The sequence below is a fragment of the Corvus cornix genome, chromosome Z, assembly GCF_000738735.6.
Source record: "Corvus cornix cornix isolate S_Up_H32 chromosome Z, ASM73873v5, whole genome shotgun sequence".
In the NCBI taxonomy this organism is placed as follows: Eukaryota; Metazoa; Chordata; class Aves; order Passeriformes; family Corvidae; genus Corvus; species Corvus cornix.
The window spans coordinates 52,242,958-52,267,927 of NC_046357.1; the positions used below are offsets into that span (position 1 = coordinate 52,242,958).

At 38.9% G+C, this 24,970-nt stretch overlaps 1 protein-coding gene across 1 annotated transcript in view; it reads left to right on the top strand.

Moving 5' to 3' along the window:
- Positions 1–124: 124 nt before the first annotated feature.
- The window catches only part of RORB (RAR related orphan receptor B), a 134,430-nt gene continuing 109,584 nt past the window's right edge, over positions 125–24,970 (top strand). Inside the window, exon 1 of the mRNA XM_039567318.1 lies at positions 125–585. Coding sequence (XP_039423252.1) covers positions 579–585 — 7 coding nt within the window. The 5' untranslated portion in view covers positions 125–578. The remainder of the gene's footprint in view (positions 586–24,970) is intronic.

A 24,970-nucleotide genomic window follows, 5' to 3' on the forward strand; every position in this document is an offset into this window, starting at 1 on the left:
GCGGCGGAGCCGGGCGGGCCGCGGCGATTGGCGGCGGCGCTGACAGCGGGCGGGGCGGCGGCGGCGGCACCGCCCACCCCCCGCTATAAGCCTCTTTGCCGCTTTCTCACTGGATCTCATTTTCGCTCCGTGCGCTGCTGTGTTTGCGCAGTGGAAATCCGCACCGGGGAGCTGCTGAGGGGCGCTGCTGAGGGGCGCCGTTGTCATGTGAAAGCGCACATGCTCTGCCATCCACGCGGCACCCCCCTCTCTTCTGCCTCCGCGTGTTTTTCCTGTTTTTTCCTAACGTAACTCCTTTCCTCCTGCTCCCCTGCTCAGCCCCTCGCCGCCTCTCGGCCGCCCAGGCGCCCCCCCAGAGGCTCCGCGGCGGGCAGTCGCGGGGCGGCCGCCCCGGAGCAGCGCGCCCGGTGGCGGGGAGCCGGCGGAGCCGCGCCCCGCGGAGCCGCCCCGGAGGCATGGTTTTCCCGGCGGAGCAGAGCTGCGGCGGCTGCCACCTTCGCGGGTGTTGAGACGGGATTTGTGCGGTGCGGTTCCTGGGCTCCTAGCTTCATGACTGCGCGGAGCGGGGAACCAACACCATGCGAGGTAAGCGGGCCGGGGGACATCTCTCTTTTGGGAAAGGTACTGGGGAAGGGGCTGGGGAAGAGGTTTCGTACTAGGGGAGAGGGTCCGGGGGAGAAAGTTGATGAGTCGTGCCCGCCCGCCGGCGTGGCTACTGACGGTGTGATTCCTGCACCGGCGGGGGCCGCGACCCATCCCGAGGAACCTTCCGCGTAGATGGTGGGCGGGCACCCCTCACGTACCTGTCCTGGGAAGCCCAGCGCCGCCCTGGCCCGTGGCGGGCAGGCAGAAGGGAGGCTCAGGTGCTTGGCAGTGTCTGTGCCGTGCAGTCCCCGCCTGCAGCTGCCCGTGGGGCGCGGCAGGTGTCCCGTACGGCAGAACCCGCTGCTGCTTGGTCCCGGGTCGCTGCCAGCACGGAGAAGGGCTCCCCAAAAGTTATCTGGACTTCGTTCCCGAACTGGCACGTCGCCTGGAGGCCCTCATTTCCCATGGGTTGCTAACTGGGTGGGAAGGGTTGTGCTGCCCGGGATCCCCGTGCCCGCAGGTCCCTTCGGGCCCCCGAGCCTGTGCTGCGCATCCCTGTCGTGGGTGGCGGTGAGAGCCTCCTCCAGGGCTTGCAGCCCCTCCCGTGAGGGTCCCGCAGGGGAGCAGAGTATGGTCACCGATGGGACACCCTCAGGCATGGAGAACTGCTGGGGTGCTTGTCCGGTGGGGCTGGAGAGAGGCTGCAGCTGGCACGCCGGTCATCCAAGTGGGTATGGAGGGCTGTGGAAGATGTGGGAATGCGTTGTTTCCGTGTCTCCCAGGGCCGGACTCCCCTGGGCCCCATCTCCGGGCCAGGCGAACACCGGCAGCAAGGCAAGAACAGCCCCTGCCAGCCTCGGGCGTCCGCGGGGCTTATACAGCTCCTCCGCCCTCATGTTCCACATTGCCCTTTATCACCCAGTTTGTCAGACCGGTTGCTTGCCTCAGCCACGGCTTGGTAAAAGGGACAAAAAGTAGTCTCTACCAGGGTGCTGGAACGGAGGAGAAGGGCTAATGTGGAGTGGGACGCGCTCGGGGTTGACAGCGACATTGCATGCAGATTTCTTGGATCTTCCATTAAAGGACGGGGGACACACACGCTAGAAAGAACTTTTAGCTAGAATTACATCTTGTTCGATGTCAGCTCCTGTAACAGCGTGTCTTAACAGCACTAACAAATCACACGTGTGTAATTCACTTTAAAGGAATTGTAACTATGACATTTGTGCAAATCAACATAAAAAGACCTTGTTTTCCCCCAGCGTTCTTTGTTAGGGTGCTGGCTGTGGGGCATCTGGCAAGAACTTGCTAAACAGTGTTTGTTTTTCTTAAGAGCAACAGGAAACAGAGAGAAAACACTCAGTTCTGTAAAGTGGCCCCTGTTGCAGCTTTGCTGCTTGGGTTGGGGGCTTTCTGTTTATTTGAGTGTGGGTTTTTGCGGGTTTTGGTTTTGTTTGTGTTTTTTGTTTGGGTTTTTCGTTCTTTTTTTTTCTTCGCACAGGAGCGCCTCCAATTTGAGTAAAGCCAGTCATTGTCTCAGGGGTTGTTTTCAAAGTGTGCGCATCCTGTGACCCCTGGTCAGGAACCCCATCTCCCCTTTTTCTGGGCACTTCATCCATGCAAGCCATGGCACCTATGCCTCTCCTCCCATGACTTGGGGTGGTCTGTGCAAGGGTGAAGTGAAATGTCCTCCCTCTTAGACACTCAGGGAGAGGGAGGCAGATCTTGCTGCGCATCTGGCGGCATCTCTTGCAGGATCTACCCTAGCTCTGTAGTCATTTTTCCCACCCCTTTAGCTGTGCTGTCAGCTACTGTGAAGAGGTGCAGCTCTGCCCCTAATATGCAAATTAATATTTGCACTGTATTTATGCTTACTCAATGGGGAATTTACAGGTAGGGAAAAAAGGGCTGGGATGGATGGAGGAGAAAAACAACAAATGGGCAACTTTCATCCTTGTTCAAAACTCATGTGCAAGAGGTTAGTAAAGTGCAGTTTTACAACAGGTGTGTCCGAGGCAAGAGCAGTGCTTCACACCCTCTCAAATAAAAAGGAACATTATATATTAATTGAACATCTGTCTTTGTGACTTTCCAAATAACAGAAATAAATGAGTGTCACAATTCACAGGTTGTGAGCTCCCATGAATTCATGCTTTTAGAGAACTGTAAGCCTTCTTTTGAAGGTGTAGTTGTTTTCAATTATATTTGCAGTTGGTTTCAAAGAGGAAAATCTCAGTCTTGAGTATGTGAGCTGTTCCTGCAAACTTTCCCAGCTGAGCTGTGATCCTTCCAAGCTGCAGTTGATGCAGTTAGCACAGCCTGCCTGGGATGTGCAGAGACTGCTGTGGTTCATTACTGCTTCACATTGAAGATGGAAGCCAAGGAGAGCAAATACCCAACCTGTATTACTGCCTGCTGAATCCCAACATACTGGACAGTCACATAGACAGTCAGTCATCCCATCCTGTGGAAGCCAAGCTAAAATTTTCTGCTATTGTGCCAGTACGTTACAGTCACTGGTCATATACTATCCAAAATAATAATTTTCTGCACTTTAAATCTTGATTTAAATCCCGTTCTGCATATGTAGCCATACTGACATACAGCAGAACAATGTGCAGGAGACTGGGAATTTGTTGGTTTGGTACTCTTGTTGTTATGGTAGGTGCAAATATTTCTCTCTGAACGGAAAATGGAATTTTGTGAAGTTAATGACTTTTATACCAGTATTTTATAGAGCCAAACATAGATATAAAAGAAATTTACAGTGAGTGTTCACTAGTCTTCCTTCCATCTGTCCCACTCCTGGCAACATCCTGTGAGGGAGTTAAGAACATAGAATGTGTACTTCAATATATTTTTTAGAAAAAGAGAACAGAAGATGCACTAAAATGATTGTGCTGTTTAACTGAAAAAGAAGACTTACATTTTTTTCTTGTAATTTAATTCTTACTGAAATGATTTGTTAAGCTTAAAGCTATTACAATTCTGCCTATAATGCAGCTGCTATGCAAACTTGTAAGGTTGGCTGTGGCAAAAAAAGATGTCAAAATATCTACTTTTACTCTGGGAACTTGCTACTCGTACACTTAAAAAAGCCAAGTTTGTGATGTTAACTATTTGAGTTGTGAAAGTGACATTAGTATCCAAGTACTCCACTTATTACAAAAGTAATATTTAAACTTGTAGTTGAAACTGTTACTAAAAAGCTTTTTCTGATACATTTTGAAGAAAAGGAGCACCGCGAACCCCTGAAGCCAAGTTATTTAAGGGAGTTTTCTGTGTAGTTTTTTCTTGTTGGTGTCAGGACTGAGCAGTAGTGCATGTTATATGATGTTATGTAGTTACTCCATTTTCTTAGCATGACTGAAATATTTGTAAGAAATTAGAAGGTTGTGATTAAACAAATGCTGTTGGCAGTATTTTGAAGCAAGATATTAAGTAACATATACTAGTAGACTGGCTAACTAAGAAGTTCTCCTGAATTGAGTAGATTAATGCAGGGGATCTTTGGAGACTCATTAACTTAAAGGAAAATGATTTTGCAGTTTATTTCAGGAAAAGTAAATATGTCTCTATTTGAAATATGTAACATTAATATCCTAAAATATGTCAATGAACACTGACTATTTAAAGGAAGGACTTAGGACCTTACCCCACCAGTGTAAAGCCAATTTGTCCTCAACAGTGTAGTGCATCTAGCTATTCCTTAACTGGATAATGTTATTTGACTTCACTGGGACTCCTTGATAGGTGATAAAACACAAGTTACTGGTGTTGAGTCTTTGCAGGTAAAATGTAATAAATGAGAGTGCATGCTTAGAAAATCATGAGTCAGTAATAAACAGTATCACATAATAAAAAATGCAAATGTGTATAGTCAATACAGTGACACCTCTTTAGAATGAACAAAAGTAAAAGGGAAAGCATGAGAGCCCATTTGTACCTCAGCAGTAGTTTTACTTTGCATTGGATCATATTTATATTCCATGTGGTATCTTCCATTTATCTTTAATTGTAATATGGTATGGTACTGGGGGTCAGAGGAGAGTACATAATGAAAGTTCATCAATAGATAACTGTATGGTTCAATGTAATGTAAGTATTGTATAAGATTTTTTTCATCATATAATTTTTTTTAAGTTACCTTTGTTGTTCATAGATGGAAGTCTGGTGGCAGTTAATTTAAAAACTGTGAAAATACCATGTGCATTGGCTGGAAATAATTTCTCCTTTGTGGTATAGAAAATGTCTGACTTCCGTTGTTGGACTTTTACAAATACAATGACAAGCAGTTGGTTGGTATGGTTTTCTAATTTGGCGGTACAGTAGTAGAGGTCATTTAAATTGTGTTCTATGGTTAAAAATTATTTTTGGAATTTGAGGAGTAAATCTATCAGAAGAAAAAAAAATATGTTCTGAGTAAACAAGAATTCTGGAAGTGATCATTCCTGTTTAAAATGTACTTGTGATAATTTGTGGAAAGGCTTTAGGGTGCTGTTGAAGGCATTGCTGTATATCATAGTGACATTTGCCTACTCGGAAGTGTATGGGTAAGGTTTACCTTCAGCGGTACTGAGTGTTGTTAAACAGTTCCAGGACCCACAGTGTGGGCACTGGTTCCCCGATACAGGAAAGCAATGCAAAGGGGTGAAAGGTTCCCAAGTTAGCAAGAAATTCCTACCTCTCAAACAGTGAAGTGAATTCACAGAAATCAAGATCTGCGCTGTGAAATTGAAGAATGTATGCTTTGTAGATGAAGATGCACACAGGAGTAAATATTGATTGAACTAATCATCTGTTGAATAGAAATGAGCTTTATCAGTACAACAGTATAATGGCTTATGTTAACTAGCCCTTTTGTAGTCCATACCCTGCCCTTTCAACCCATGACCCTGTCCATTTTGCTTTTAATGAGGGAAATCACAGGTGTTACAATAGCATTTATGGTAAATTTGGCTAAATATAATAGTTGTTCCATAGAACAAAATGGAAACAATTAAAAAGATATTAAAAGAGAAGAAAATCTGAGCATTGCTTCACAATCACAAGATAACAGGAGTGTGTTAGTAGTTACATTGCTTAACAATTCTAAGATGCTGTCTTAGATCAGTTGCTGTTGAGCTTAGTAATAAACCTGTTATATCAACTTAAATCAAAGTGTAAATTTTAAAAAAACTGATACATTTGAATTTAAAATCAGTTTCTTTAAAGAGCAATTTTAACAGCTTTGTACATTTAGCACAGTTGGGGCTTTCCGTAATGACTTTCATAGACTAGCTTTAGATGTCAAAATGTTGTTCTTTGTGCTCCGTGTTTAAAAAAGTTCAATGTTGTTTTTTCTTCCGATTCTGTATGCAGTCTGGCAAAGTCTGCAGTGCAGCTTGGAGAATAAGACATCACACAGTGTCACTGGGGGTGGCAGACAGAAGGTGCCTTTTGGATTGTGCTATTTCCCTGTTTGTTTCTAATATTGGTTTCATGAGCATATTAAAAACTCTTAATTTATGCACAGGATTGAGAATACAGTACAGCTATGATGGCCTGGTCCTTGTATGACTGAACAATGCTTACTCACTTGAGTGGTCCTATTAATGAGACATTTGGCCCTCTGCATTTTTGCAGTCTTGGAACTATTTTTTGTAAAGCAGAAATGTTTGTGCTTAACTTTGCCAGACACATTCTGCTGGAAGTTTATGCAAACAGAATAACAGCTGTTTCTGCCTCTGCTACAAGTATATATGCTAATTTAGTTTGACATAAATGTTGTTACTTTGCTGTTAATTGTGAATTATTTTGATGAATTGCCAATTAAAATGGATGTACACAATTTTTATGGAGGATCTATGCTTTTACTGCTGCACAAAAATGCAATAATTTTTTAAAATCTTATCTTTATCTGGATCATGGCCATTTTAAAACCACATACTAAAGAGTAAACATCAAGTAATTACGTTTTCTTGACAGAAAAACTAATTTATAAAGAGTTATCATGGGCCTTTTTAATGTGAGTAGTTCAGTTAGATTTTATGGGACTATTCACAGAAATAAGGCAAGCTGAATTTAAGGCTACTTGTTCTGTGTCCCTTGGAAACCCAATAATTTGATATTGTAAGCAACATGAGTGATATAAAGGCCACAGGGAATCAACATTATAAGAAGCATGCCAAATTAAAAAAAATCTTCTTGCTCTGAGATTTCAATAAAATCACCTTCTACTCCTTACTGTCTGCTACTCTTTAGTGCTTGAATACAGCTGTTGACTATATAAATATTTATATAAATGGAAAGAAATGTTTGTAAATATGCTCCATGTGTTCTCTGCTAAGGCTGACACATAAAAAAACATTAAAAAACATTTTTCTTCTGCCAGCTACCAATAAACTACTTTGTTTAATTGTTAGGCTTATGCTTATTGCTAGTAAATAGTGGCCAAATCAATCTTTAAGTAAAGATTAGGAAAATACGTACATTTGTAATACGTTTATGCATGAATATGCTACACAGAGTAATAAATATTTTAGTATGGCTAAAAAGCAATATAATTTTAAGGGCAATTTCAATGATTATTACAAAGTCAGTCTATAAAGCAGTCTGTCTACTTACAGATGTTCTTGAGATGGTTTCACATTTAACTGATTTGTTTTAGTTACCTGTGGTCACTTAGGTTTCCTGAACAAGCAAACTCCTTCCATAACAAAATTACTCTTTTTAAGAGTCATATTTCTATTTCATCAATCCGTGGTATTCATAAGTGAGGTTATCCTTCAGAGTAACACTTCTAAACAACACATGCATTCCCATTGCATTTAATTTTTTTCCCTCTCTGAATCAATCCTTTAGAGGAAAAATGTCTCTACTCTTACAAGCAATGCATTTGTTACAAGTTTCAATTTCTGGTGGTTTTTTGGTTTTGTTTTTTCTTTGTTTTGTGTGGTTTTTTGTTGTTTTTTTGAATGAAGACATTCATGGGGGAAAAGTACTTAGATCAAAAGAAGGCAAAAAGAAATTAAATTGCAGTTCGGTCTACTGTCAAAATAATGAGCTGTCAAGAGGGTAGCATATTATATTTTGTTGGTCTCAGGTGAAATTGTGGTTCTCCTAAAATAAACTTCAAATGTAAAAAGTAAAGACAAAGCTGCTTATAAATAAGGAAGTCTTCAATTATTATTCCCATTACAACAGGAGGTAAAGAGTGATAGACTTCATGCGCTTGAATAGTTTGCAGAGCTTAAGATTATTTAGTGTGCATTACACATTAAAAGTTTGCACTTGTTTCAGAGATACTTGGAAGCTATAGACTCAGTCCAGAAGTTGATGGCGGGTTATCTGTTAGCTAGTAGACTGAGAACTGTGCAGCAAATAACTTTCCAAGAGGTTTATTGGAAATAAGGATCTTTTGGAGAAGGACAGTTTAGTGATGTTACTGTATGTGAACTGTATAAAACTGAGTTTAACAAAATTAAGGACCATATTTTCATTACAAGTGCTGTTTAGAGACATTGATGTGTATTGTCTTCTCTTTCCTTATTGAAAAATACGTCTGGTTTTACTAGGTGATGATAAATTTCTGCCAGTTAACTTTTTGATTTGAGAACCTGCCACAGAAGTGTGTTTTGGAAGTCCTAAGACTTCCCTGCTAGCACATTCTTCCTTGGTCATTTGTGCATGTTAGCAGTGCACCAACTGATTTTGCTTTTCTAAATAAGATGGAAAAATGAAAATAAATATTACATTTCAGGTCCTGGCTGAGTAGTGAAACAGGTGCTCTGTTGTTTCTTTTCTTATTTGTCTGTCTGGAAGAAGAACGAAGCAGCAGCTGGCTATGAAAAGCATTGTTTACTTCAGTGAACATTGTTTGGGGGATTTTGTACAATATTTGTACAATGAACTGTATTCGGTGATTAATTGGAATGAACTGAAAGAGGAGACCATGTACAAGAACTAAGGCCAGATATTCAAATGCAGCGGCAGCACAAGTATGAACAAATGCAGCTCAGTCTAGTGGCACAGAGAAATAATGGGATTAGAGAAGACATGTATTAATAAGGCACAGTGCCATGAGTTGATTTCATCTTCATGAGGAAAAGAAACTTTTCTTTTGGAAACAGTGTCACTGATGATCAAGGAGAAATTAATTTAGTTTGTTTAGGAAGTTATATTAAACCTGTCATTGTTTTCTTTCAGTGCATTATGCAAGCTGTACAAGTACTGGTCATTGGAAGTGTCTGTCAACAAGCCAGACTTCTTTTAATGACACAAATCACTCTCTCCGTAGAAATATATACGGAAATGGAAAGGTGATACAAGGAATACCAGCTTAACTGTTTTGTTTAATGTATGTAAATCTATAATATATATGCACTACTGCACCAAAAATCTTTTTTTAGATATACCTATTAGAATACTGGGAGATTAGCACTAAAAATTAATGTTGCATTGAAGACAGTAAAAATTAGCAACACTTCCAATTTTCCCATTCAAAACTCTCCATATTTTATTCAGAATACTAGTTTCCTCCTAGTCATAGCCAATTTTGGAAAATTCAGTTTATATTAATCTCTCACATGATTAGTTGCAGTAAGGAGGAAGATTAAAACAACGATGTCAGTGGAGGCAAAATATGGTTGATTAACATCCACTGAGAGTAATTTAAACTACAAATTACTCCATGGCTTGAAGAATGTCAACATCATGTTCCACTACAATTTGTAAAGCAATTCTATGTACTTATGAAAATAAATTCCTTATTCAGACCTGGTTGAGAAAAAAGGCATTACCAGTGCTGTAGCAGCTGTTACAGTATTAAAGATGAGACTTCAAAAGTATCTAGTAATCTGCATAATTTAACTCAAAATTAATATATTATTAAAAGATCAGAAAAAAAGGTATTGCATGTAATATCTGCTCTAACATTTAGAGAAGCAACAATAATGACGCAAAGATTTTTTTGGAGAAACTGTTTATATGTGATAGTTTTTCATGCAAATGTATACTACAGTAAATTACATCAAGTGAAATCTGTCTGCAGAGCTGTGTCTCTTTAATTTTGAAATAGAATTTCTATAGACTTTGCTAGAATGTTTTATGTAAAAATCATGGTACAATATGTTCTTATTGGTTGTTTACAGCCCACTGATTTTTAGAAAATGGGAGAGCTGATCAGTTTTGGGTTCAGTGGATAAGAGGGGAGAGAACTTGTACTGTCCTAATTCAGGTGCCTATGCAAAAGTCAATTCCTTTGTTTATGACTGGTTTGCGTTTACCAAAATTCCAGTATTCATTTTTGAAAATTATTTGCCAAGATGTATTCTAATCAGCAATTCCTACAAACTCTAGTGGAAGTGCCATGAAAAGAGAACACTAAGTAAGACCTTTTGCAGCAAGCTATTTTCAGGCTTCAACAGGATTGGGGAGAAAAAGATTGTACCAGCTGCATCATAAAACTGAAGGAGAGAAATGTATGCTTTCAAGAGGGAATTTAATCAGGAGCAAGAGAAAACGGGGAGGAAAAGATTAGTATAAACAACAAACTGAATAGAAAGGGTGCTGTTTTGAAGGAGAGTTACATGCAAGAAGTAAGTGGAAATGTGAAGGAAAAGAACAGAATATTAAAACAGAAGAGTGAGGGAATGGAAGGGATTTTGATGTGAGCAGTCCTGTACTATAAAGTGCTGGACTGTTCAATTTCCACTCATTGCAGGTGGAGTTAACTACAGTGGCCCTGCTATCGGAAATGAGAAAGAAAGAGAGAAGTGTAAGTAACAGAAAAAGAGAAGAAAAATAAGGAAGAGAACAAATATATGATATGAATGTATTCACTGTGCTGCTTTGTATTACTTGTTGTTGCATGTAGATTTGTTGTAATGGGGCGTCAGACTATTTGGTATTCAGCTAAATGCTAACATAAGACGTCCACTTCCATTCATTTACTGTGTATATCCAGAGCTCCACTACTCAGGAATGCTGCAGGTTGGGACATCACATATACAGTTACGTAAGCTGGATGTGCAAGCTTGGCATTCACTGCACTTCAACCAATATTTGTGAAATTGAGATGTCATTTGCAAAATACATCCAAACCTGATCTTTTCAAACTCTGGATCAAATCAAATTAGGTTTGGTTGGATTTTTTTCCTATCTTTCAATTATTTTTTTCTGTTCCTCTTTCTTTTTCTGAATTTTTTTCAGTCACTTTTGTTGAAAAGCAGTGCACTCAGAAAAGTACTTGACACTGAAATTCATTCACTTGTTAGAAAACATATAATTGGTTCCCTAAACCATGCATCCCTCTGTATTACAGAAAGTTATTTTGTTCTTTTCAACCTTTTGTTTCTTTTGGTTTGCTTTGCTTGGGATGTGCTGCAAGGAGGACATAAGCAGTTTGTTAAACCTTGGCCGGGTTACATCTCCATGAGGTACCTCTATTGCATTTGTATGCCTGTAGCCTTGGAAATAGATGAGGTGCTTGAGAGCTGAATATCTCCTTCCCTATTGCTTCTTGGTTGGCAGCACCTGCTCTTTTTCCTGTCCAATAAAAGAATATGCCAGTAACTTTCATTTGTTTGTGGGTTTAGGTTTTTTTGTTGTTTTGGGGGGTGGCGTGTTGTGGTTTTTGTGGTTGTTTGTTGTTGTTTGTTTGGGGGGTGTTGCTTGGTTTTTTGTTTGTTTTGTGGGGTTTTGATGTTTTTTGGGGGGTTGTTTTTGTTTTAAAAAAACTCGTATTTGTTATGTAGATTTTAGCCTTTGGAGATGGTGGAAATACATAGCAATAAAGGGATAGTGTCCTATCTGATTTTTGTAAGACAGGAAAAACATCTTTAAGTCTTTTCTCCATGCTCAGAAGAAAAAGAGAAATAGAGAATGCTCTTACGATGCTCTCCATTTCTCCAAGACCAGGGTGATTTTTAAGTATATTCCCTTGACTAACTTTTCTTTCTGTAGCATCCCCACAGAACTTATTACAGGACCAAACAATTGCAGAACTCTCCACGACCAAAAAGAAAAATATCTCATTTTTCAAAAAACTACACTGGAAGTGTAGGAGGTACATTTATATGAAATCTCTTGATTTCCCACATCCCTCCTGGAATTTTCTGTAAGTCCTAAGCATAAAACAGGCAAAGAGCCAAGCTGTCATCCGTTAACATCTATTTCATCCTTTCTCAGGATCAGTTGAGCTAGGGGAATGTATATGTATCAGACTCTTTATCCTATTACTGAAATATTTAGGAATGCATCTGATTTTTACATAATTTTAACCTGCATTATCTATTTGTGCATTATATATTAGGGCACAAATGAGCAGCAGGATAAAATAATTTGAGGAAATGAATGCTATTAAATGCATGTTGTGATTTTTCATAATCTCCAAAATAGCATTTTTGATACATGTTTCATTGTGAAACCAAGACAGAGGATGATCTCTTAGTTTACTGGCAGGAACAATATGAGTTGTTTAGGAGTTATATTTCACTTAAGGAATAAGGCTATTTTTGTGTGTGCTTGGAGCCCAACTGTTGATATTTTAAGGAGCACTAAACAATATTTTACATGCTGCTCAAGAAGTTAACTGAAAAGGCTTTGGATTTTAGATGTGCTTATAGAAATGTTTCGTATTTTATGAGGGGATAGGTGGTATTTTGATACATTTATGTGTAGAATTGTTGAACAGCCCCTTAAAAATTATTTTCCCATGATGTGAATTCAAAAAAAATTTACAGTAGGAGATGTATGCACATCCAAGCATACAAACTTTCCTTAAATAGCTATGTATTTTTGTTGTTTATAATGAAGATTGAAAAGTGAAAATAAAATGCCATGTTGCAATCCTGTTTTGTATTTCTCTTAGAGGTAACCACTTGTTATGATGTATGTTTATTGGGTTTGGGTTTTATCGCAGTTCACCTTTTAGACTTTTTTTTGTGCTGCATTCATTTAAACTCCCATCTCCACTGCTCTCTGATTGCTGACTGCCTCTCAGTACATTCATATTCTTCTGGTCTTCGTGGTTATTAATTTTGTGAGCTGGTTCTGTAACAGGCATGCTGGCAGACTCAATAGAAGAAAAGGTGTTGAGGTGTTGAGGGTGAACTTGGAACATGATCCTTCTACACTCATCATTAGAGTCATTAGAAATGCAGATTGAAGAAGAGTCTCCATACCAGACAAATCCATAGCTACACACACATTAATGCTTTCTGTAGTGGCGTTTAGCAACTATTCATATACAAGAAAGCCTGCTGAGTTACGTTGTTTAATTTACTTTGTTCTGCATGATGGTTTCTAACCGTGTGACAGATAATAGTTCCCCTTCTGTTGCAGATATGGTCAGCATCTTGTACATTAAGGAAAAGAAGTAGAAACCTTTTGTACAATGAAATTTTGTCAAATGAGTTAAATTGGAGCTTTCCTAGGCGTTCTGCTCTCAAGTGCCTTCACGCATGTTATATTCTTTAATTGAAAAAGGTGCCAGATTGATGCCTCTTCTGTACCCTGCAGAGGTTTAGGATCTGTTCCTGAAGGGATTTTTGACATGCAGATATTTGCATGGGTGGGGCGTCTGATGTCCAAAATCCTTGTCAGGCTGATCTTTTTTGGTGCAGACCTGATGGAGGTCTGAGGAGCTGAACTGCCAATGGCACTGGAGCTTGCTCTGTCCCATGCCGCTTCCCTATTGTGCCTTGAGAGTGACCTTGAAAGACCCTTTTCCTGTGGCTATTATAACCTTGGCCTAGCCGCTGACAGTGACAACAGGGGTGCCAATTAGTGCTGTGTGGTGGGGTTTGTTTTTCCTTTCTAATGAACAAAGTCCATTGAGGATTGGATTGACCCCACCAGCTTACTTCATGCAGGCCACCAAGTGCCATGGCATTTTTATTTTGCTCAGTCACTGCTGACCTGGTGTTGAACCTTTGTGTGTAATCTGTATACAGTCTCTGTGTCTACCATTAATTTTAAATTGTACTTGGTAGAAGAGGTTTGCTTCTGAAGTAAGGTATGTGAGTAAAGCATAGTATTATGTAACAAATATGTAAAATACCTCAAGCTACTTCTTGTGGTTAGATGCTGAATTTGACTCTGCTCTTACAAAGTTCACAAATTTTATGAAAATTCTGAAGAATTAACCAGACATACAAAAAGGGAACAGCAGGAATGACAGGAGCATTCCAATTTTGCATAAAATAAAGAGAATTGTGTGTTATACAGCTTTGCAATCTAATATAGAAACATGAGAGTCTCTGTTCTGTTCCATACATCTCCTAAGTGATCTTAGGAAATCTTTGGTTTACCAGGACCTTTCTGTCAAAAGTATTTAAACAAACTCAGACATACCACAACTTCTAAGGTTTCAGAGATAGAAAACTGAGCTGAAAAATGAAGTTCTCCTGTGGAGCCCAGGATTAAATCAGTCATTCTGAAACATTATTTTTTATTTTTCTGTCAGATGAAAAGTTACTTTACTTTTTATTTCTTCTTTTAGATACGCATGAACAAGTTTTTCTTAGCGTCCAGTAGAAGTGGTAGTTAGCTTTTATTAAAATCTGTAATGCCAAATTTCAAGTGATGTATATGAGGGTGTGTGCTAGACTTGTCAGCTCAATGCAACAGTCTTGACTTTTTGCTTCTGCAGTATTTTTGATATTTTAAAATTTTAAATTATTTGTTAGTTTTCATAACTGAGGAGGAAATAGATTTTACAGTTCAGGTTTTGGTTGGGTTTTGTTTTGTTTTTCTTCTCCCACCCAGTGAAAGCTGTGGTCCTTTATAGTGATGTGTATTATAAGCATGTCTGCAATTTAAAGTCCCGTGGTAATGAAGCTTGACTTGGGAAGTATTACAACTTTGTTATTACCAACAGTAGCAGTCAGGAAAGCACAGGGAGAGCAGAACTGGGTTGTTATTAGATCATAATAGGGCTGTAGATTGGACTGTGGATATATCCTCTTCAAATAGCTGTCTTGGTGTCCTGAAAAGAGTAAGTATTAGAAAAGAGATATTTTCAATACATGTATAAAAAGAATCATGTAGATGGTGAAATAGCTTAGCAAAGTCTACCAAAGAAAAAAAGATTTGCTCCAGTTCAGTACATTAATGTGGCTACATTTCTGAGAAGGAGATAAGACTAGAAGCAGGAGGAGCAAGTATATGACTCTGTGTGAGTGATATTGTGAAGTGGGGTACAGAGTTCTGTGTAAAAATGAGAGAATTTGGGGAAGACGACACTTCAGCCTCTCAGTACATGTGCCTCCTGAGTACATCTACTTCCATCACAATGGGCTAGAAGAGGTCTTTGTTTAGTAGTGCAGTGCCCCTGAGATCTAATTTAGCTTTTAGAGCAAATTCAAAAAGAGTGAGCAAGAGAGAACAGAACAAAGATGGAAGTGTGCACCACAAATATTGGTACTGTAGTTGCTTCTGTAAATTCATTAAAAGAAATTCTCCTGACTTGGACTTCCTGCTAAAGCAAGACTGAACTTTAGAGATGTATATTGTTTCATTATCCAGCTGTGATAATGAGGAGATGGTATAAATGTGTATTGTAGGGCAGCAGTGCCTTTGTTGTTCTTAAATAAGAAGCACAAAACCATTAAAGACAAGGACAAGTGTTTCAGAATAATTTTGCTTCTGAAAATATAATTTTTTATTAAGTCATACTGTTAGAAGCATATATTGGATCTAATTCTTTGAACACTGCAAAATTTCATTCTCAGGAGTCTAAAAATTTCAGAGTATGACATTTCTTATTCCTTTATTTGAGCAACTTCTCTGTGCTTGAGAGTTCAGAATGGTTTTGCCTTCATTTAGCACGTAATTTTGCAAAGTTCATCTTTGGCCCTCTGGATTTAGGGCTATTGTGATGTTTTTGCGTAGGTTTTTCCTGTAGTTTGCAAGTATGTTTTCATCATGAATGAAGTTGCATTGTGTGTTTATGTACCCCCATTAATCTTGCCCAGTAGAACCCTTTACCCCTTGAGTATTGCCATCAGCTCTTGATTTTACCACGTTACAAATGTGCCTTGTGGCTATTTCAGAAACAGAATATGAAAAATTCAGTGTGGGGAAGTTTGTTTTGGAGTAAGGTAGCATTCTGCTATCAGCACAGAAATACTGCTTTGATATTCAGGGTTGCAGACAGATGCAGTAATACGTTTTTGGTTACAATTAGATGAGATTAGATGAATCTCCCATTAGTTGATTTAACTTGAGGTTTTATTGGTACTTCTATGGCTGATCCACTTGTCCTGCAGGTTCATGTCTTATATTAACATTTCTGTCAAAGTGTATTTGATAAATAAAACATAGGCTTGTCAACAACATATGGAAAGCTGATTTCAGTCAGCTCAAAAACAGGCATTTAAAAATGCATACTACTAATAAAGTCATATTTATACTTTATTTATCATCTGATTTTGACTTGCTTCTTTTTCCTCATCTGACGAGTGGTAAATACACTACTACTTCAACAAACTTGTGCCTGCTGGCTTGTGTCACCTCACCTTGCTGAAACTAGTTTCTGCAGTTGCTAGGCAGCCCCATTTGAACCAGCTGAGAGTGCAGAGCAAGTCCCCTCAGCAGCACATTTCAATTAAAGATCTGGACATACAGCTGGTTTCTTTGGCTGGTCATCTCCAATAGTAAGAGCAAAGGCTTCCTGAGCTGTGCTGTGCAACGTCTTGATTCCTTAGGGTTTTCTGTAGTAAATTCCCTCTGGGTATCTTAGAAAAATATTTAAACAAATAATTAAGCTGTTTCTGTTTTCTCTTGTATACATCGATGTGCAGGAGAAGCTACTGTTTGCATTGATTTTTTTTTTCCCCCCCCTTCATTTTCAAAATAGATTTTATCCCTTCTGTGGTGGGTTGAGGAGAAAAGCAACTGAACATGAACCAACAGAAAATAGCATCTTAATCTACGGTGTGATTAAGGAATCCCTCAAAGATGCTGTGCCAATGTTCCCTTCTGCCAAAGAAGGAAGCGTATTAGACATTTTCAAAAACATTTTGGGATATGATTGGAAGTATTACATCTTAAGCAAAAATGGTGAATAATGAAGAAGCTTTGGGATTAACATATTACCTTGCCATTCTAAAATAATTTTTTTAAAGTCTATTTTTTTGTGTTTAGGAGTCAGCTGGGAACTCAAAATCTATGGAAAGGAAATTATATTAGAACTATGTGTGCTGTGTCATGGCTGGAAAAACAGAAGTGACAAAAGCAGGTTTTAGTATGGTGTCATTTGATAAAAGTCTGCTTTAGTTCTGCTAGCTTAACCAAGTTAAATTAGTTACACGATCTAAAGCAGAGATTGAAGGAGCACTTTTTCCAACATGCAGCTATCTTGCACTACCAAAATGTATATATTTTACTATTGCACATTATGTCTGTGGGCAGAATTTACCCATTTACTTCATGTTCAGAAATATGTCTCTTCTTCTCTTGTCAACACTCTCTTAAGATACATTTTTCTACCAAAGGTGGTATAGAATTTGCTTCTCAGAATAACGCTGCACTAGTGTTTTCATCCAAATCCTGATAATGGATAGGCCTAACCTATTACTTACTCTTTCTATGGGGAAACATTACTGAAGAAAGAAGCAGTAAGGTAATAGAGTACATAGAGAGACCATAGAGAGCAGTACATCTTAAAAGGTTTTCCACAGCAATGCAGTAAGATTTACTGCAATTTGTATTCTGATCTCTGTTGCCAGAATGCAATTCTGTAGTTTCCCTTAATTTGCCAATGTTACTGTGGCGATCTTCTGTAGAGTATTTTGTTTTATTATAAATGTATCCAAGGGCTTGCTTTCTCACCAAGTTCTGTCCAAATGCAAAGAATGTTCCTATGCTCTGCAAAGAAAAAGATGCCGTGTGTCCATTTTTAAGTAACCATTCGGCTATGTCTAAATAAAGAATTCCTGAGGTTCTCTCTTCCACTCTTTCTAGTTGCTAGAGATGGTCACTGGGGCACCATTAGCCTGGATATTTAGTTCACGAGCTTTCCAAGCATCTCCGTTGAGATGATCACAGTGCTACCCAAAGCTGGTGCTCCATACAAACCCCTGTGATCTATTCCATATTGTGTCTTTGCTGTCTCATTTAATGCCATTGTCCATTCATTAGGAGGTTCCTCCATTGTCTTCTTGCCCCCCACCATGTGAACTTCACATAACCCTTTGGATGTCAGCATAACTCAGTAGAACCAAAGGGGCTTGACATAGAGCAATATGGGGTATTAAGACAAATTATCAGGACATTAAATCAAGGGAGAGGGATTCTAGTATAATATATTCACTTAACACTCCACAAGGGCCAATAAAGCTTATTATTGACAACAGTCAAGCTTTGCTTCTCCTTGTTCAGGCTGTAGATAAAGAATCACTACAACTCCTCTCATCCTCAAAAAAGAAAAAGCTAAAAAAAAGTGCTTTTCCTTAAATGTCTGTTTTATTTTTGCTGTTTAAGGTTTGGGGTTTTTTTTCTGAAAGCTGTTGAAGTATTGGATAAGGGATTTGTGGCACATTGTGTAATGCTATGATATTCAGCACCTGAGAAATGAGACTGAAGCCACTAAGAGCATAACGTGAAAAATGGACAGTAGCAAAAAATGGACAGCAGCAAAATAAACATCTTCCACTATGGTCTTCTTCAAGAAGACTGTCTAATTAATTGTACCTCTGTCTCTGTAACAGTTAATACTGAAAAAACCCCATTATCATCAAAGAAGGATGTATCTCACTCCGGTTTAAAAGTAATGGTTTCTTCTCCAGACACTGTCTGGATGAAAAAAACACTGAACAGGTGAAAAAAATCACCAGGATGGTTCTCTGTAAAAAAAGCATTACATGCTAACTCTTCTAATGACTTAAGGGTTATTGCAGTGTTCCCAGCCTGCATGTTTATTGTCCAGCTCAACACCAGACTAGTTGTACTAGGGAAGTATTTTTAGAGGTTGTGTTGATCGTATCGTAGGAAGATCCTTGTCTGGAATAGAACCATGCCAAATACCATCTTTCTTCTATTTATACACAGACAGGAGGAAAGGATAGACATCTTTTTTCTTCTATTGTGACAGGCCAAATTATGAAGAACTTAACATGTACTAGGCAGGGAGTGGCTTATATAATGGTCAGATCCATGAAGTCTTGTGGTTTGGCTGTTTGCTTATTCAGAAAAGATGGAGGGAAACAGGAGAAGAGAGCAGGGTGGAGAAGGTCAGGAGTGGGGTCAGATCAGGTGCAGTAGCTACAAATGACTCACAGAATTTTTTAATGTATCTGTTCAGCCTGTCATTCATATTCTCTGAGGTGCTCTGAGAGAACCTGAGTGGAACAAGGCTTCAAAATGCATTTTGAAGTCACTTTCTCTCCTTATCTTTTAAGTTAAATACTCTGTATCATCTCTATCTCTGAACAGTCAGTAACTTTTTTGAGGGTATCCAGTGTCTTTCCATCTCTTAGGTTATAAACTTCCCTAAAAAGTTTTTGCTGTATTCTTTGTAGAAATGGCTTGATATCTTACGGTGTATGTCTCATAGCAATTGTGATGTGAAAATGATCAAGTGGATACTGCTGACAAGATTTTTTGGCCTACTGTAATTATCTTGGAGGGGGGAAATCATATTAAGTCACTGTTATGCTCACCCTTGCCCAGCTTTCAGCCTTTTCCTCATGACATGTTTTTAGACCCTAGCTGAAGTCTATCTGAATGATCCTCATTTGGAAGCTGGGCTTAGCTTTGCAAGAAGCCAGCTGTAGATAGGCCAGGAAAGACTGACTGGTAGAAACAGACATGTTTCTGGGCATCACTCTGGGATGTATCTATCGAGCTGCAGTCTGTGGTAAGCATTTTGACAGGTTTAAGGATGCTGAGGAAGTGATGCTTTCAGGTGTGGCCCAAGGCAAAGATAGTATGCACAGCAAATTTTGCCCAGAGGAAGTTTCCCAGCTGTGTTTGTGTTCTTTCAGGACAGTGTAGACACAGTTTAGAAATATTATTGGTGATCACACTGCTGTATCATATCTTAGATTCTCTTAAATTTGCAAACTGGGTAGGACTTGGTAGGAGAGTCATGGAACACTTGTAGAATAAACTGTGATTGACAGACAGATTGACCAACTAAAGCCAAACAGGGGATGTGAAAACAGTGTATGTCAGAACCCTAACTAAAAGATGTAGGTATTATTTTAATGCTGACCTTCATGTAGCTGTATGGTACAGATTCTGCTCCTGCTTTTTCAAGTGAGTAGGTCCGTCAAGCATTTCTCAAGTTAAAGTAGCAAAATTAGGGTTCATACAGAAGGCAACTGCACTGAGAAACATCATATTCACCTGCTCAATAAAACACACAGAGCAAGCTAGAAGATAGGGAGGTAATTCTGTGAATCCAGTGTCTGTAAGAAATATTCACTTAATGTTTTGCAGAACTTCAAATTCAAGACAGGGTCACTCTGGTAACAATGAATAGGTGTCATTAGTAGGCTTATTACCTACCATTTCATAATGATTTTATGATACCTACTCTAACCAGAAAAAGTTACAAGGAAAAGATGTGTTAAAAGTTTCTGAAGTGTACACTAGGAAGACATGGCCTGAAGTTGAGCAGGAGGTGTTTGTTCCCCATTTTCACTCTCTTCTGTGATTGTTCTGAGAATAATACTGTTCCGGCAGTCATTACCTTGCATGTCTGAGGATTCCTTCCCAACCCTAACTAACTGGGAGAAAGGTGAAAAGGATAAATTAGGGCCAAAATGTTTTCTTGCCAACCTCTAATAAAGCAGCCATCTGTTCCAGTTTTCTTCTACTTTTACCTGTATTTCTTATTAGTCTCTTGCTTTCATCTGATGTTTCTATGTTCTTCTCCGTTTTCAGTTACTTTTTACTCTTCAATCTCCAGATGTCAACTTTTCTCCTTGTACATGGATTATTCCTCATCTATAGCTCTAGCCTTTAAAAATACGACTTTTCACTAGTCACAGCTTTTATGGTCATGTTCCCTGAACACCTGAGTCTCCAAAGGTCATGCATGCAGTTCAGGCTTTCTAATGAGATTAAGTTAGTTTCTTTAATGTTTTCATCATTGAGGATGTGTCTGCAAAATTACTCGGTGCTTATCCTGGACATACATAGCTCTTTGGTGGGTTTACACAGTTCATATTGTCTCCATAAAGGTTAAATATATTAAAAGAAATTACTGATTTCACTGTAATGCCTTACTGATTTTGAAGGTAAGTTTGTGCTGGTGCAGGTACACCAATATTTTTCTGATGCCGTAAAAGCTTAGATTATTATCTACCAAGTCATTATAAATTCAGTTTGGCACCTATGATAGGTGGTCAACTACAAAATTACGACTCTAAAAGCCTCTTTTTGGCTGCAGAATCCCTAAGCTCTGCGAGCCCATTTGCTTTTCACATTTAGCTTCTGCAGAAATTAAAAGTTCCTGTTTTCTCCTGTCTTTCTTTGTATCCCTCAGCGTAGTCCATGCAGTACAGAGAGTTCCCCTGCACTGTGCTCTTTTGAGGATCAAATCCATAAAGATATACCTAACAGAGCAAGCTATATACTGACCGCAAGTGGAGAGGAAGATGAATGGACATTTATACATTAGGGCAGAGTTAAGAATGTTTCCACAGGACCTTAGTAACTGTGTTCATGTTCCCCCTCAGAAGAGTACTGAACTGAGGGCAATTTGTAGCAAGAAGGGAGTGGAGATGTTAGGTTTCCATCTTACTTGTTGATGCTCCTTCATTTATAATACTTTTAAAGATTCACTGGGTCAGAAATAGGGCAAGCATGATCCTTTAGCCCCAGAGAGCAAGACTGAACATCCAAATTCCATACTCAAATCTTGGATCTATTTTCCAGGTTGGAAACTAACTGGGTAAAATAGCTGTTGAGTCTGGAACTGAAGCAGGATCTTCCTCCTTAAGAGACTTGGTGACAGTGCTAAAGAGCCATGCTCTCTCTCATTGTCCCTTGATCTTCACCTTCCCCTTTTTACTAAATAATGGGTAGTCCAAAATTGAACAGTGACATGAGGAAAAACTAAGAATATTAATGACCCCTCATAATGTCTTTGAAACCTCTGTGAGTTCGTAAGGGTGAGTATTACGATGTCTTTATTCCTCAACATGTATAGGCCTTCGTTGCCATGCCATGCAGCAGTAAAAACAATTGTCTGCCATTTCGACTTGTATTAATCATCACTATTCTTTTGAAAATGCTGAACTTGTGATAATTTTCTCCAGCTGATAATTTGCATAAATGGGTGAGTTGTATTAATGTTTTGTAAAATAATAATTAAGACATCTGTGTCAAAATAAAAAGTCATAATTCACTTTTAATGTAATGATCAGGGTGTCTTCGAAATACACAGCTTCAAATACCAAAAATTAAACCAGGTTGTTAAAGGATTATCAAAGTCCCAAAAACTGAAGCTAGATAAGGATGGCTTGTTTGGTTTGGAGTGTTTTGTTACCACAACTCTTTTTTCCATGCTCTGTAATGAGGCAAAGCATCTTAGTTCCCAGTTATGTACGGTGTATGTATCCCCAGTGATCACAAGTTCACAAACTTAGGCTTGTTACGAGTGTTGTGCTAAGCAGCATGGATCAGCAGTAGCTTCTGCAGTGTGGAACAGTTCTGTCACTAGTAGCAGGCCTAGCTGTGGGCAGTGATTCAGCAGAAGAGCAGCAGGGTTAGGATCTCTGTTACTTTTTATCCTACCACATCACCAGGGTTGATCACTGTTGAACATAATCAAGTCAATGCACCTTAATTTGTGGGCCATCCTGTGTAGCAGATTGTTCTTCAAACTGTCCCCCTTGATTTTGCTGGAGACAGTAGAGCAAGTATTACTGAATGAGGCTTATTTTCATCTCAAAGTATCTGTTATTTCTGTCCCTCAGTTTGTCACATGTGTACAATAAAGATATTTCAAAGAATTTCAAGGGGGTTTATTGTGATTTCTCTTAAAATATTAGGTAGCCAATTGAATAATTTATTCTTTTGTGTAAACTAAACTTGATCCTCCTGTCTGACTTCTGAGTAAATTCACTCAATCTTTTTTTATTTTGCTAACTGGAAGACAAGAGAGTATCGAAAGGTAACACTGATCATTCAAGCTGTATAGCTGACTTCAACACAGATAGCTGAAGATGGTTTTTTTTGTTTAAAATTCTGCTTCTGGAAATAATAAGGTCTGTCTCCTAGAAATTAATTTGTATTCTTCTTGTTGTTGTTGTTTGCCTCCCCTTTTTTTTTAATACTCAGAACAATGTCTGCATGCAGGAGTGAGAGATACAGTATAGAATTCTGCTTGCATATTCCTTATGTTTTCTCTTACTTAGCTCTGAATATCTCTACAAACACATTTCCTTACATTACCAAGTTGTTTCAGTGAGTCTCACTATTTTAGGTCCTTTCACTTCAGCAATCTTCTTGTCTTTTCTGCTGTTATTTGGGTGTTTCCAGTTGTTTCTGATGTTGTACTTCCTTGAGGTTTGAAATAAACTTGAACCCAAGCATTTTTTCTCTGCCAGTGATACCTCTTTCCTACTAAGCATTTGCAGTGTGTGCAACAAAGCCTGTGTTTAGACATCACTTCTCTGCTGTTACTTAGGTAATATTTGGGGGAAAAGTCTGCTTTCCCTTGCTTAAGATTGTTGTTCAGAGTATGCATAGCTGTGATAACACTGAGGTAATATATGCAAACCTGGGCCTGTATTTTGTGTTGCCCCCACTCCTTCAGTACAGCGCTGGCAGTGCAAGCGTGTAACTATTCTCTAATTTCTCTTCCGTCAGCACACTTCACCTACCATTTCAGGCAATAGGTCTGTTCTTAACCATGTAGTAATTACTTTGCTGTGTGTAAACCTTTTATGGAATGTATCCTGCTTGGCCTTTAGCCTGTTTCTTTTGATCTTTTCTTTACATTAGCAGCAGTTACCTCTGTTTCTTCTCTTATCCCAGATGTGCTTTTGCACATGGACCTATTGGAAGCTGTATCCTAGTTGTCTCTCTCCAGCTATGATGATACATGGTCTAACAGATAACATCTCTTTCTGTATGTTGGCAACATTAACTAGATAAATCACAAGAAATTTAATTAACTGCATACCCAACTCGCTCTGCTCTTTGTTACTTTTCGAAAGATATTCTGTAATGCTGGTTTCCTCTTGGGTAAATACAGCTAGACAATCAAAACACAGTCAGACATATAACGGTAAAAATACAGACTTTGACTGAACCAGAGAAGTATTAAATGTCCCAAATTCTGGTGTCACTACATGAAATATTAGCATCATGTTGTCTCTAGCAGCCTGAAGTATTTGGATAGTAAAAGTTTCTGTTCATTAGCCTTTGTAAGAACGTCCAGTCCAGAAAACGCAAATTTTCTGTAGGGTTTTGTAATAATAGTTTATTAATCCATCTGCTGCCTCTTTGTCCTTGCTTTTATTTCTAAACTTTCTGTTGGTGTTTTGTTTCAATGAATACTTTACACTACTTAAATGTCCTCTATTCACTTGTATGCCTGAACTGCACTTGGTAAGAAAGCTATCTTCGCTGCTAGTTCTCCACAAAGAAAAGTCAATTTCCCAATACCTTTCAATGTACATCAGCCCCTGTGATATTTTTTATATTGTGTTATTTAAGATTGCTGGATCATTTCATGGTCACTTTGCCAATTCCTGTTATACATCAGTGAGTGACGGGTAACTGAGCATTGGTAACTGAGTTCAGCTGGTAAAATGTGAGCCTTTTCCTGTGTTTTGGCTCACACATGTATTTGAGTTACCAGCTCTGCTTCAAATTTTCCCATTAAATTGGAGGTGATGGGCAGTATGTTCAGAAGATGCACAGGAGTCAACTTCCTTATGTTCCCTGCTACATTTCAGCTTTATTCCTTTGTAAAGTAGGAGTAACAATCCCTGTACTCCTGAGACATTTGGTTGTTAACTTGCTGAGATCTGCACATGGTTATATCAATGTCAGGGTTTTTTTAAGTTTGTTTTACTAGATAGGAGGTTTTCCCTTGGGGCATTTTAACATCAATGGTTGAAATTAAATGTAGTCACCACTTTTCTCCCACACCATACTACCCTCTGATACAAATGAAGTGATTACAAAAAAGAAGACAAGTTGTGGGAAAGAGAGAAGGTTCCTACTGAAATAGGCAGGGCGGCAATAAGGATTTGCCAAATTAAAAAGTTGTTGTAATATTTCTGAAACAAACCACACAATGAAGTCATCTGATATCTGATTGCCTTTACTTGATGTTAGTGTACTGCCCTAAATAAACTGTTGGGACTTTTCCCAGAATCATGTCTAAAACATTTGGCTCATTAGACATCAAAAGGTTCTGGAGTCTTTCCCTGCATTT